The sequence below is a fragment of the Sciurus carolinensis genome, chromosome 6 (genome assembly GCF_902686445.1).
Source record: "Sciurus carolinensis chromosome 6, mSciCar1.2, whole genome shotgun sequence".
NCBI lineage: Eukaryota > Metazoa > Chordata > Mammalia > Rodentia > Sciuridae > Sciurus > Sciurus carolinensis.
This window is the reverse complement of record NC_062218.1, coordinates 49594744-49608298: the sequence shown is the minus strand read 5'-3', so window position 1 is coordinate 49608298 and position 13555 is coordinate 49594744. Positions and strand designations below refer to the sequence as shown.

At 35.1% G+C, this 13555-nt stretch overlaps 1 protein-coding gene across 1 annotated transcript in view; it reads right to left on the bottom strand.

The window, feature by feature from the left end:
• Ndufaf2 (NADH:ubiquinone oxidoreductase complex assembly factor 2) overlaps positions 1-13555 on the bottom strand; it is a 195002-nt gene that overhangs the window by 26342 nt on the left and 155105 nt on the right. The window contains exon 3 of the mRNA XM_047555118.1: positions 10767-10807. Within this exon, the coding sequence (XP_047411074.1) occupies positions 10767-10807 (41 nt within the window). The remainder of the gene's footprint in view (positions 1-10766; positions 10808-13555) is intronic.

The window sequence follows — 13555 nt, the reverse complement described above, 5'->3', positions numbered from 1 at the left end:
GCCATTGGGCCCGGCAAATATATTATTATATATGTTTAATTGTTGAATATCAAGAAAAGACAACAGAGGCAACTCTTAGGTTATACAAATGTGAAGGAAAAAAACAATTTCACAATAATTTCTGCAAAGAAACATTCAAAATAATACAGCATTATTCTCAAATGTAGACTAATTACATTTGCTAAGGAGTGGGATAATTGGGTAAAATGGTGGTTCCATTCCAAGTTTTCTAAAGAATCTCTATAGTGCTTTCCAGAGTGGTTTCACCAATTTGCAGTCCCACTAGAAATGTATGAGGAGGGTACCTTTTCCCCACATCCTCACCAACATTTATTGTTACTTATATCCTTGGTAATTGCCATTCTGATTGGAGTAAGATGAAATCTCGGTGTACTTTTTTTTTTTAAAATCTTCATTCATTCAATCATTCATTCATTCATTCATTCTTATGTGGTGCTGAGGATTGAACCCAGTGCCTCACACGTGCTAGGCAAGAGCTCCACCACTGAGCTACAACCCTGGCTCCTCAGTATAGTTTTAATTTGCATTTTTCTAATTGCTAGAGATGTTGAACATTTTTTCACATATTTGTTGTCCAAACGTATTTCTTCTACCAAGCACTGTTTTTATTCATTATTACTACAGTTAAGTGAAAAGAGCAGAATTGAAGAGTAAGTGTACCACAATGACAATTATGTACTAATAAATGCATGGGTAAATTAACTTGTTAAAATTAAGAGCTGTGGAATAGTCATAGGATTTGGAGCAATGCATTAATTCTATTTCTGAAACATTAAACTACTGTTATATTAATATTTTAATAAAACAAAGGAAAAAATCAAGTAAGGTCATAGAACTGGCTGTATCAGACAGTTACAAAAATGCTCAACGGTTAAACTGGCAGGAGTACCACTGCAAAGCTCAGGCACTTCTGATTAGAGACAAACACCACCTCTTTTCCTCATCAAAGACAGACACCAATAAGTTAGGCAAGAGGGAGGTCAAATGATGGTCATAAAACTTTGTGGGTGGTAGTAAATGTTTCAACTATGTTGATGTTCTTGAGGAGGTGGAAATGCCAATAGGTAAATAAAAATGGGTACTAGGCAAGCTCAGGCTATACCCCTTTCCAGCTCTGTATCACAGAATGACTCTATCACATGATGCTCCTGTTACTTGCAATTAAGATCCAGTTTCTGAAGGCAATATATGAATATTTTTTCCTTACAACTTTAAAGACTACTTCAGTTTCACAGAGGGAAAAATGATACTAAAACCAGAATGTAAATATAATTTAATAGTGTTAGTCAAATGTACTTAGGACAGGTTGGCATGTACAAAAGAAGTCTACAAAGAAATTATGTAAGCTGTTAAGAACATTCTAGGTGCTTGATGATAAGCAGCTGAACAATAAACCTAATTAAAAACTAAGGCTTCGAAAAGGAATCCCAGAAACTAAGCCACAATGACTTGTTTTTGTGCATACTGACTAGGATAATTCCTTAAGTGCTTTGATACATCATTTCAAATTTCAGGTATCTCGTTTTTCACTTTATTCTGAATATCTTATTTTTCTACGAGGGACCCAACATGCACTCTTAAAATATCTGATGGACATGTTTCACTGTATTCTTCTGAAATAGATTATTTCATGTGTGAAAATAAATATAACTAATAATATACCTTTGTATCCACCATCCAACTTAAGAAAATAAACTCTACAGATATGAATAAAGTTCTCTGAGAACCCCTTTCCCCAACATTCTCCTTCCCTAGAGGTAATAACTGCTCTAGGTTTCTTGACTATCATTTTCATGCTGTTTAATACTTTTACTATAGCTCTGTGTATAAATAAACAACAATAGCTGCAATTTTCTTAATTTTTGTGCTCCTATCTCCTAATACTTTGGAAAAACTATGTAAAATGTTATACATTTCAGTTGACAAAAATAATGCCAAAGGATGCATTTCTAGTTTATTGTATATAGAATACATGCTTTAAGTATCTACCATATCTATTTTTTGAAACCTTGAAGCTTCAGTTTAGCTTAGTTAATCTATGAAAAACATAACCATATAACTTAATTGGCAGAGTTAGTTGTCATTGTCAAACCCAATAAGCCAAATCTGCCTTTCTCTCTGTCAGAAAAAGCCTGACTTAATTTTAAAATTCAAATAAATGTGTTATTATGCATCCCCATAACAACTTTCTCGGGTTCAAATCCCCAGCACCGCAAAAAAAAAAAAAAAAGAACAACTTTCTCACTTGTGAATTTTAATTCTAAGATAATGAATGGATGGCTAGGTAGACAGATAAGTTCTAAGTCATGGAGCCTTGCCATGAGTTTGTGGCCTGGATGAAATAATGTGTTGCCACCTCCAAGAATTTTTATCGAAGCTTTCTCTGCTTTGCTTTTAAGGGACTCTCTCTCAGGTGAGATTCAGTCTCCAAAAGTCTCTTTGGTGCCCTGGAGATTTTTAACTCCATGGCAAGGCACTGTAGTACTATTTAGTATGGACAGAGTAAGCTTTTCTTTTGAGCAGTGGGAGATGGATGATTTTGAAAGTCAGAAATGAATCTGGCAGACCAGAAGGTTCTCAGGCAGATAATTTTTCATAAAGACTGCATATGGAAAGAGAATATGGAAATTGATTTCTTTCAAGCTATTCATACCTATATATTCCATAGGAATTCTCTCTGTAACCAGTGATACAGGCACCCAACTTGAAAACCACTTATTAGTAGCAGGGTTTGCAATCTAGAATCCATTTGCCCACTGTTTTTGTAAATAAAATTTTACTGGACCCAGCCACTCTTACTTACTTACATACTGACTATTAATACTTTCATACCAGAATGGTAGAGTTGAGTAGTTGCCACAGAGGCTATTTGGCTAACAAAACCTAAAATATTTACTATCTGGTGCTTTACTGAAAAAGTTTTTCACCCCTCATCTAATAGTATTGGGTATGCTTTTAAAAATTCTTTCTTTTAAAAAAATCGAAGTTACATATTTGCATAGTTTCTAGGGTCATATCATTCAAAAAGCCTTGTTATAAAAAATCATGTAACCTTCTCCAAAGCAACTACTTTATATTTTTTACCTGATGTTTATTTGTGGTGTTGGAGATAGAATCCAGGGCTTCACACACTCATGCTAGGCAGGTAAACTACCACTTAGAATCCAGGGCTTCACAAACTCAAGCTAGGCAGGTAAACTACCACTGAGTTACATTCCCAGCCCTTCCCTGATATTCATGGTCATGGTATTTGCTAAACCAAGGAGCAAAAACGTGTCCCATAGTTATAAAGTAATCTCTGCTCTTGAACATTCTGTAATACCTAAAGAATACCCTTTAATATTACTTTATTTTTCAGTTTTAAGCATTGCATATTAATTTCTCATTACTGGAAATAAGAATTTACCCAATTCTTCTTGCTTCCTAATACTTCCAATGTAGTTATAGACCAATTTTAATAATTGCATTATTAGGAGTAAACATGACATACAAGTGAGCTACCTAGCACACTAGGATTATTTTTCTTTTTCCTACTCAATTCTTTTCTTGGAGTTAATAAATTAATTTTATTTTCCATGTACCTACCTACAATTCAGCCCCATTTGATATGTTCTGATGTATTAGGTACTCTATATATTTCGTGATTTTGGAAAAAACCTCTCACAGACCCTTCTTTCCTATGCTGTCTGGTCTGGTTGCCCTGATACTCTAGTGCCCTCTGCCTAAGTTCAAGTTTTGTTTTTTGGATCTCAGCTCTCCCCCTTTTTTTCCCCTTAACTTCCTGAACAAAGGTTGTAGGAGATAATTTTATGAGACTCTGCACATGTAGAAATGTGTTCAGGCCACACTCAAGCTTAGATGGTATCATTGGGTATAGAATTCTACACTAGCACTCACTACTCAGCTAAATGCTGAAGGAACTTTCACTGCATGATCTTCTAGCTTCCTGTGCTGCTGGGCCTCTAATTTTCTTTTCTTTCCTGTTTTCCATCTCTGTCTTTCTGCCCTACTTTATAAGAAATTCCTTCAGTACAAGGTTCTAACCTATCCACTAAATATTTCTATTATATTTTTTCCCAAGAGCTTTTTGTTTGTCAGTCCTTCTCTCTCTAGTTTGAATGTTCCTTCTCTTATGTGGCATTTTGTTCTTTTTTCACAATTGCAAAATCTTCCCATATCTCCGAGGGATAGTAGTTATTTTAAGTTTTTAAGTAGGTAATTTTATCCAAATGGCCTTTTCCTGTTTACTTATTTGTGTGGGTTTTGATATTTCATTTTAGATACTTTCCTCAGATGTTGGGTAGCTCTATTGCCACAGAAGAGGCTTGTCAACTGTTTCATTATAATCTAATTGAGGTTTTATGTCCTTCTTGGCTGGTCAGAGTCACTAATACCCTACCTGGGTTATAAAGTCCTGTTTATCTTTGTTCTAGGATCCTAATAGGGAAGAAATTTGGAGGTCTCATTTTCAGTATGTATGTATTAATTTAATCCCCCTATTTCAGAGCAGTACTCTTCCCTCAGATTTGTCAGGAAAACAGTACTGTGAAGTCTGGACTGTTTTCTCTTCCCCAAGAAAAAAGTGTAGTTTTCCACCAGATAGAGAAGAGACAGTTGCCTTGTTGCATGCTATCACAAAGAGAATTTAATAAAATCCTCATTTTTCTTCAAGAGATTTAGCATTGAAATAATGTTATTATTTAATATATGGTTCATGTTCAAACTTCACCAATTATCCCTATACTGTTCTTTATAGCAAAGTTCTTCCCCATTCTGGGATTACTTGGTACATTAATTGTCATGCCTCTTGGTCATAAGTCATTGATGACAGGTCTGGAGTTTTATGAAATGTCTCCAAATGTAGGTTTTCTGGCTGTTTCTTCATGATTAAATTAGGGTCATGCATTTTTTTGGATGTGGGAAGAATACTATATGAATGATGTCTTATCCTCAGTTCTCAAACAAGGTTCACATATACTGTCAACATTGTCTTACTTAGTAAAACTTTTGACTATGTGGTTAAGGTGATATCTGCCAGATTTGTCTACTAGAAAGGTCCCTTTCCCCCTATGTAATTAGTATGTAATCTACAGGGAGAGACTTTGTGATGATGAACAGCCTGTTACTCAAAAAGAATATGAACCATTGGTTTTAGTATCTGCTGATTTTTCACTGAATCAATAACCACTTTGAGAGGGGAAATGGTGAATTTCCAATTTATTATTATTTCTACATTTATTGATTGGCATCTAAGTGCCTCTAAAATTTTCAACCAAGTCATGAATTTTAACACCAGTTCAAATTTACTTTTGGAGTTTCCTGGTACTGCCAGTTGCTGAGCATTTTGGGGTTCTGGTGGCTTAAACTGACTTATTTCTAGGCTTTCTTCTTTGCCAGATTAGGATTCATTAACAATTTTGTTAAAGTGGTTAACATTTGTCCACCTCTTTCTAGCATCTAAAACATTATTACTTTTTTGCCTCTTTGATTTTCTTTGACCTTGTGGGTTCAGACTTTTAAAAATAAATCTCTTTCCTGCTACTTTCATTTAACTTGAGAGAGTGAACTCATGTGTTTAACCCACCCATTCTTTATTTGAAGGTCATTGTTCTTTCTCTGCTTTCAAACTTTATATATAAATGGTATACAGCATGAAATCTTCTGTAATTTGCTTTTTTGCTCAATATCATGTTTCTGAGATTTAACCATGTTGATACATGCAGCTGTAGTTCTTCATTCTTTTTTTTTTTTTTTGGTGGTGGTCCTGGGGAAGGAACCCAGGGCCTTGCAAATACTAGGCAAGCACTCTACCAAATGAGTTACATCCCAACCAGTTCATTCATTTCTAATGAATGATGTTATATCCCAGTATATGAACATGCTGTAATTTTCTAATCAGTTTCCACTGCATTCCTAAAAATGATACTGTAAGGTTTGCAATGGGGGTATAGGGCCCATTTTTCCACAAGAACATACACTCCATCTTTGTAATTTAAGTCAGTAGGAAAGTAGAATTTTGCATACACACACACACACACACACACACACACACATACACACACGAGTCTCAAGACATTTCAATCTTGTAACTTACAAACTAAAAAAGGCCTAATAATACTGAATACATAGAACTCAATAAATGTCAGTTACTTGGTGACAGCATTGAAATCGCCCTCAAGGATTCAGAAAAAAAAAGATTCCTCTCTGAATGTTAAATTGCAAGATTGACATATTATAGACTAGAGCAGAGATATGAAAAGAGTAAACTAAGAAAATAGCTATAGGACTAGCAACATTTGACCATATTATAACTACTGTCATAGTGGAAAAAGAAAAAGTCGATCAGAATGGGGAAGCAAAGAAAAAAGGAGAACCAGAGATAAATGCTGGCAATCCATAAAAACATTGTCCATGGGAACAAAAGCCTTAAATAAGCACCTGATATTTCTTTCTATTCCATTTCACATCTAGGCTATTCCTAGTATGGAGAGAGATATCTGGAAGTGTAGCCAACTCTATTTCCACTGCTATGGGTCAGACTATCTCTAATGTAAGATGGTTTCAACAGGCATGGTAAAGTATGATACAATTAAACATTTTACTCAACTTCCCTTCTTTCTTTTTTGTGACAGGAGTGGGTACTGGGGATTGAATCCAGAGTTGCTTTTCCATCAAACTGCTTCCCAGACTTTTTTTTTTTTTAATTTTTAATTTTGAGACGGATCTCGCTAAGTTGCTTAGGGTGCTCTAAGTTGCTGAAGTTGGTCTTGAACTGGCAATCCTCCTGCCTCATTCTCCTGAGTAGCTGGGATTATAGGTGTGCACCACTGTGCCAGGTAATTTCCCTTTCAAGCAATCTCCTATGTTTCCCCCTTTATCAGTTTCAGTTCTTAGTTTAAATCAGCCTATTGGAATTCTAGCAACTATTTCAAATTTACATGCATTTTAGTAACTATGATCACATCTTTTAGAGCCAAATCATCTGGGATCTGGACAAAATTGAGTCCATATTTGAGAGACTATGGTCAAATAAACAAGGTCATGATGTGTGGTCTACGCAGTTACGCCAACCTTCCCTTAGAACATATTAGCACCATCTCCAACTCCATTCTCTATTGGTTTCTTGAATTTCTTCTCTTCTTCCCCTTTTATGTGGTATGTATATTAAAAACAAAGCAGACTGGGGCTGGGGTTGTGGCTCAAGGATAGAGTGCTTGCCTGGCATGTATGAGGCACTGGGTTCAAACCTCAGTATCACATATAAATAAATAAATAAAATAGAGGTCCATTGACAATATATATATGTGTGTGTGTGTATGTATACATATATATATGTGTGTGTGTATATATATATATATATATATATATATATATATATATAGCAAATAAAGCAGGCAGAGTAGCTTTTCCTCTACTGCTTGTAAACCTATTAATAATCATGTATTCTTCTGATGCTATTTATTACAATGGCATTCTAATGGCTACTAACTTTTAGCCATAGTGTACAGGTGACATGGATGGAAGTTTATCTGGGGTTAGAGATTTCAAAAAGAGTGGAGATCTCAAATGATTAGAAACATTTTGAAAACTAACCAGTTTTAACTGGTTTACAAGAATAGGAGGTTGTTTCCAATGAATGAATACAAGTATTAAACATAGACAATTGCTAAGATCACAAAGAGACAACCAAACATGATGTCCTCCTATAGTCTTACCAGACATTTCCTACATTCTTGACAAAAATATCAAACATGAGTATCTAGCTTCTGGATCAGACTCTCTCTGTTGTTATACTTCTGGAAGAAAGATGACACAGGAACATGTTGAGCTGTGCCAAGAGCATAAGATCAACAATATCCAGACTGTGGCAAACTCTACAGGAAAAATGGCCTGAATTTTTCAACAGATAAATTTGTAAGGATACAAAAGAAATGGAAGAGAAAACTATAAATTGAAAGAAATTTAAAATAAATATGAAGTTTTCAAACCATGGTCAAGTCTAAAACTATAATGTACCTTTGTGCAATAAAACTTTTTAAAATGTGAGGAAATGATTACCATAAAGGTCAAGTTCAGGATTGCTTTTGTGGGGAGAAAGAATTTGTGATTGAGATAAGGCACATGGTTCTGGAACTGACAAAATTTTTTCTTGACTTGGATGGGACTCACCTTATAATAATCCATTAAATGATTCATTTCTTTTTTTTTGTATATATGTTTTATTTTACATTAAAAGTTTTTTTCCTCTCAATGTAATGTATCAACCTGGGATTGAAGAGTTTAAAAGTGATAGCAAAATAGTGGTGTTTGGTGATGGCAAGAACGGAGGTTAAATGGTTGTTCTCCTGAGGCAGGGATTCTAGTGTGGATGAAGAACTGAGTAGCACAAACTTGGGGAGGCACTGAGGGGAGAAAACTGTAAACCAGGTTCTAATTTCTGCCATCAGCGTGGGAAAGTGGCCTAGATGATGCCAAAGATAAAAATGATGATCAGAAACAGAGAAATATGCTTGGATTACCAAGGCCCTCCCCTCCCCTGGGCTCACCAGATGAAAGAATATCTTGGAAATGGCTAGAGAGAACAAGGAGCAGCTGAATCCACTTTCTTTCTGTGGGGTGTGGGAAAGTCAGCACAACTCACTTCAAATAAAGAAGGGACTCTTTTTCAGGTACAGGCAGACTTAGTTATGTGGAATAGAAAGTTTCTAGAAAAATAATTCATTAATAATGAATGGTAATTTGCTAACAACAACTTAGAAATTCCTGAAACATAATGGAGAGGGTCAGGAGTAAGGAGAAGGTGTGTGTGTGTGTGTGTGTGTGTGTACAGGGAGGATACATAAAGAACACTGTGATTAATAGTACATTAGAAGGGAGGCAACAGGAAGAGGCTCATTTTGGATAATAAAGAAGAATAACAAGGAATGTCATGATTGGAATGACTCGGTCTCATTGTTCTATCTGAAGTTCATTTGAGGTACTGGAATTACCTAAAATTTACAGGGGTGGTACCTGAGGCCTGATTATTGCAGTAGCTTCTACATAATTACTTTACATGGAAAAAGGTTTTCAGAGTTCTGGGATAGGGAAAGCACCTTTCACTATGAGAACAATATCTGTTATGGTCAAGAGAAAGGGGAATCAGGAAGGCTGCTCTATCCACTCTACTGCTATAAACCTTTAAGGATACTTCTGAGTCTTGGATCACATCAATTTCTTCCAAAAAAAACCCTTTGATTCCAAAGCTTCCTGATGGTGAAAAGAAGGGTGTGAGAAAAGATGGTCAAGGCAGAAGCAACATACAAAGCTAGAAATGGGCCAAGAGATGTGTTCATTCAGACGCTGGCCAAATGAACAGTGACGGGGTCGGTATAGCTGGAATGAGAGTTTTAGTCAGTTTTTTCATGCTGTGACTAAAAGACCTACCAAGAATAATTTTATAGGAGGAAAAGTTTATGAGGGGGCTCATAGTTTCAGAGGTTTAAGTCCATAGAGAGCTGGCTCCCTTTCTTGGGACTGGAGGTGAGGCTGAATATCATGGTAAAAGAGTGTGGTGGAGGGAAGCAGCAGTGTGGTGGATGATCAGGAAGCAGAGAAAGACTACTCACCAGATACAAAATACATAACCCCAAAGGTACATCCCCAATGATCTACCTCCTCCAGCCATTGGGATTAATTCACTGATTGGGTTAAGGCTCTCAGAACCCAATCATTTCACCTTTGAATGTTCTTTCATTGTCTCACACATGAGCTTTTGGGGAACACCTAACATCTAAACCACAACAATGAGCAAGTAAAGGCAGAAATGCCAAGTAATGAGTCATCACTCAACAAGTTATCATTCTAGCACTCAGGCCTGCTAGAGTCCATATATGTTGTCATTAGGGTTTCCAGGTGGGAGGGAATAGTGGGGAGAGAAGAGGAGGGAAGTCTTAGTGGAAGAAGGGAAAAGTCTCTAGGTAGAAAGTACATACTGACGAATCTGGACTCTCATTTTATGAATACATTTATTTCTAATAAAATAATTTTATAACTCTTAATGCTACTGTTTCAAAATAAGAATGATGAAAAATTCATGTTTTTGAAATACACACACCATAGCATTTTAAGCTTTTTATTCTTTTTACCACCAAACTATATTTTTGAAGTTTTAAATAAAAATTCAACTCAACTATTAATTATTGAGTATTAAATATTACTTGCTAACTGTATATTTTAAAGTTTCTTAGATTTATGGTAGAGTTCAAAATCTAAAATTAAGGACAATATTAGGGCATGATTTGATGAGATCAAGAGATTCACTGTTTCCAATAAAAAAAAAAAAAAAAAAAAAAGAGATTCACTGTTTCCCAAATTTTTCCATTTGAAACATGTATATCAGCAGAGAACTCACTGGGTCCAGGAAAAGTGACTTGATCCAAGTCCAAACTTTCTATAAAGTGTTTTTTATATTATTTTACATTTTTACTATTTCATTTTAAAATTTATAAGAATTTTGTTATATTCCATAAAATGTGCATTCATTTTATCATATAATATTTTATTAACAATATTAACTAATACTTGTATTAATTATTATATTAATACATTTTAAATTATTTTCTATGGAGTACAATGAACACTTTGGGAAGATGCATTACATTTTTTTCTGAGGTCTCATATATACTTGGGAGTATAAACCTCCAGTTTGGAAATATGGTCTTATAAACAAATGCTACTTGAATATTTTCCTGGGGTATTCTTACCTCCATAGTAGGTGGAGTCTTTCTTGTTCTTCTAATCCAAGCTAGAAAAAAAAAATTTAAATGTCAGTTCTCTATAATTTACATATTTTATTCATTCATACATGAGAAGTATTTTTTGATCACCTACTATTTATTGTCATAAGAATTAGAGATATAGCAGGGAAAGAGCAAATGGAAGTCCCTTCTCTACTGAGGCATATATACTAGTGAAGGGGGTTCAGAAAATAAACACAAAACATAAAATATCAGGTGGTATGTGGAGCCATCTATGACTAGCAAAATCAGGCTTGGTGGAGCTGTCAGACATGGAAATCTGGCTTTCAGGAACTAGATCATTGACAGATTGTTCCAGATGGCCTGAGGCATGTGATATCCATGCAGAGTGGTTCACCCCTGGAGTTTGCATGTCCCGGATGTGTCACGTGACCCACTGGAGCAAAATGGCTTCCTTAATTCCACCCCATTCTGTTCCTCACAGAAGAAGCTCCTCCTGGTCTCCCTTTTACAAAATAAAGAACAAATAAAGAACAGGTGGGCTCTTCCATTATTAGAGCCAGATTAGTATGGCTAAATCAGTCATGCCCCTGCTTCAAAGGATAATTGTCTCCTGTGGTTCTTCTATTAAATAAGTTTCTTAGCAATTAATTTAGGGAGAAGGATAGGTGTGACCTGTACTATAGGTCAGAAAATTAGAATTACTGACCACATTTTACAGATTGGGAAACTGAGGCATAGACAGATTAAGCAACTTGCCATGGCTATATATTTAAAGTAACAGACTGGAACTCAAACCCTGATTGAATTGGCTTTGACACGTGAACCCTGTCCATTTATCAGTCACCTTCTCTTCAGATCAGCTTTACCAGTCTGCCTTTTATGATCTAAGTAATAGTACCAGAACCTATCCTTGTGCAAAACCTTATAAATGGTTACAGGTATGGAAACAACAACATTCAACTGTGGTTCTGGAATTAATTATTTATTCCTGCTCTCTTCTCCTGTGTGGGTCCCATACATGTATTTCCAATATAGTTCTAATGTTCTAAAATTTTCTACTTTTCTGAACTTCTATCCCTGTTATTATTTTCTGCATTTTTGTTTCTCATTACCTTTCAGTACTATCTGGTCCATCTCCAGACAAAACTTGCAGAGATTTTATATCCTTTCTTAGGCTATAAGATTGTCAAGGGCAGGATGCATCCATGGGACATTTATTTTCTACTTCCTAAATGTCTTAAAGGAGTAAGCACTTAATATAGTTATTGAATGAATATTTCCATTATAAAAATATTTGTTGTAATAGAATTTTGACCTAATACAGGAAATCTGGCTTAGCAATACCAATATTCCTCTAGCCAATGAAAAAATAAGTGATTTATGAAAATTTTCAGTTGATTCTTATAGTCAGAATAAGTTAATTATCTCTACGGTTTTTTTTTTTTTTTTTTTAGGAAAGAGGCTTCTTTAAAAATAATCCAACATGAATCATATACCTCTAAAAGATTTTAGGCAATACATTTTCAGTTTTCATTTAGATTAGAAAGTTAATTCAGAACAATCAACTTCTAAGGCAGGGATCTGCAAACTTTAGTCTACAAAACAAATTCAGTACACTGCTTGCTTTTACATTTTTAAAAGACTGGTTAAAAAAAAAGTCAAAAGAACACCATTTCATGACACATGAATATTATATAGAATTCAAAACTTCAGTGTCTATGAGGTTTTATTGAAACAGAGCCACACCCATTTGTATCACTAGCTGCTATGTGCTACAACCACAGAGCTGAGTAATTGTAACAGACCAAGTGACCCATAAGTCCTAAACTACTTACCTTCTGGACCTTCAAAGAAAAAGTCTGCCAACTCCAGTGCCAGGGCTACCCTAAAGTATAACCTCTCTAGCAACAACTATATATCTTGGTGCAAAAATACTTCAATTGTCTAAAATTACAATCATTACCAGGCATTACACTTTTTGTAAACTAATGACTACCTTGTTTCTAGAGTCTTTAAACAAATGCCAGTGGGTAAAGATCAAGATGCAAAAGTATGCTGGCCTAATGCACACTTACTATCATTATGAAAAAGCCCTTCAAAATTAATGTCTTACTGATACGTCTACAAAACACCATTTTGGTTATCTTAAGGTTTGAAACAAAAATAACTGAATCCAAATCATAAGGAAACTGATACTAAATACCACCTGGTCCCTAAGGAAAGACATAGGAGCATTCTTTAGCTTCACTTTAAATGATCACTGAAGGGATCTTTGGATTATATAGATATATAAAGGCAATAGCTGAAATAAGTTTGTTTATTTATGATTCTCCAATAACCAGGCATTTGAAATGTCTTGAGATGATGGTTGATGTCAGTACTGTTTATTAAGTATCCAGCAAAGATTACAGCTGGATATGTTCAACGTGATCCCTCATTTATGCAATCATAACCACTTTCCCATCTACTCCAAGGAACACAGGAAATGTCCTCCTGAAGACTGGCAAAGGTTAGGAGGAAGATGGAACAGAAGAAACATTGTTATTACCTTTTAAAACTTCAAAACAATCTGAAACAGAACCTCTATCCAATTATAAATTATACAATGATTTTGCTATTGCTAATTATATCTGTAAGGTGGATCCTTTATCAGTCCTCATTGCAATGTAACCTCTAGGTGAAGTGAATTTAGCAAGATAACTGGACACTTTATACTCTAAGATCCTCACATTCTTTCATCAATGTTCTTTTGCATGAGATTTTCACTGAACTTTATGTTGGAACATAACAAA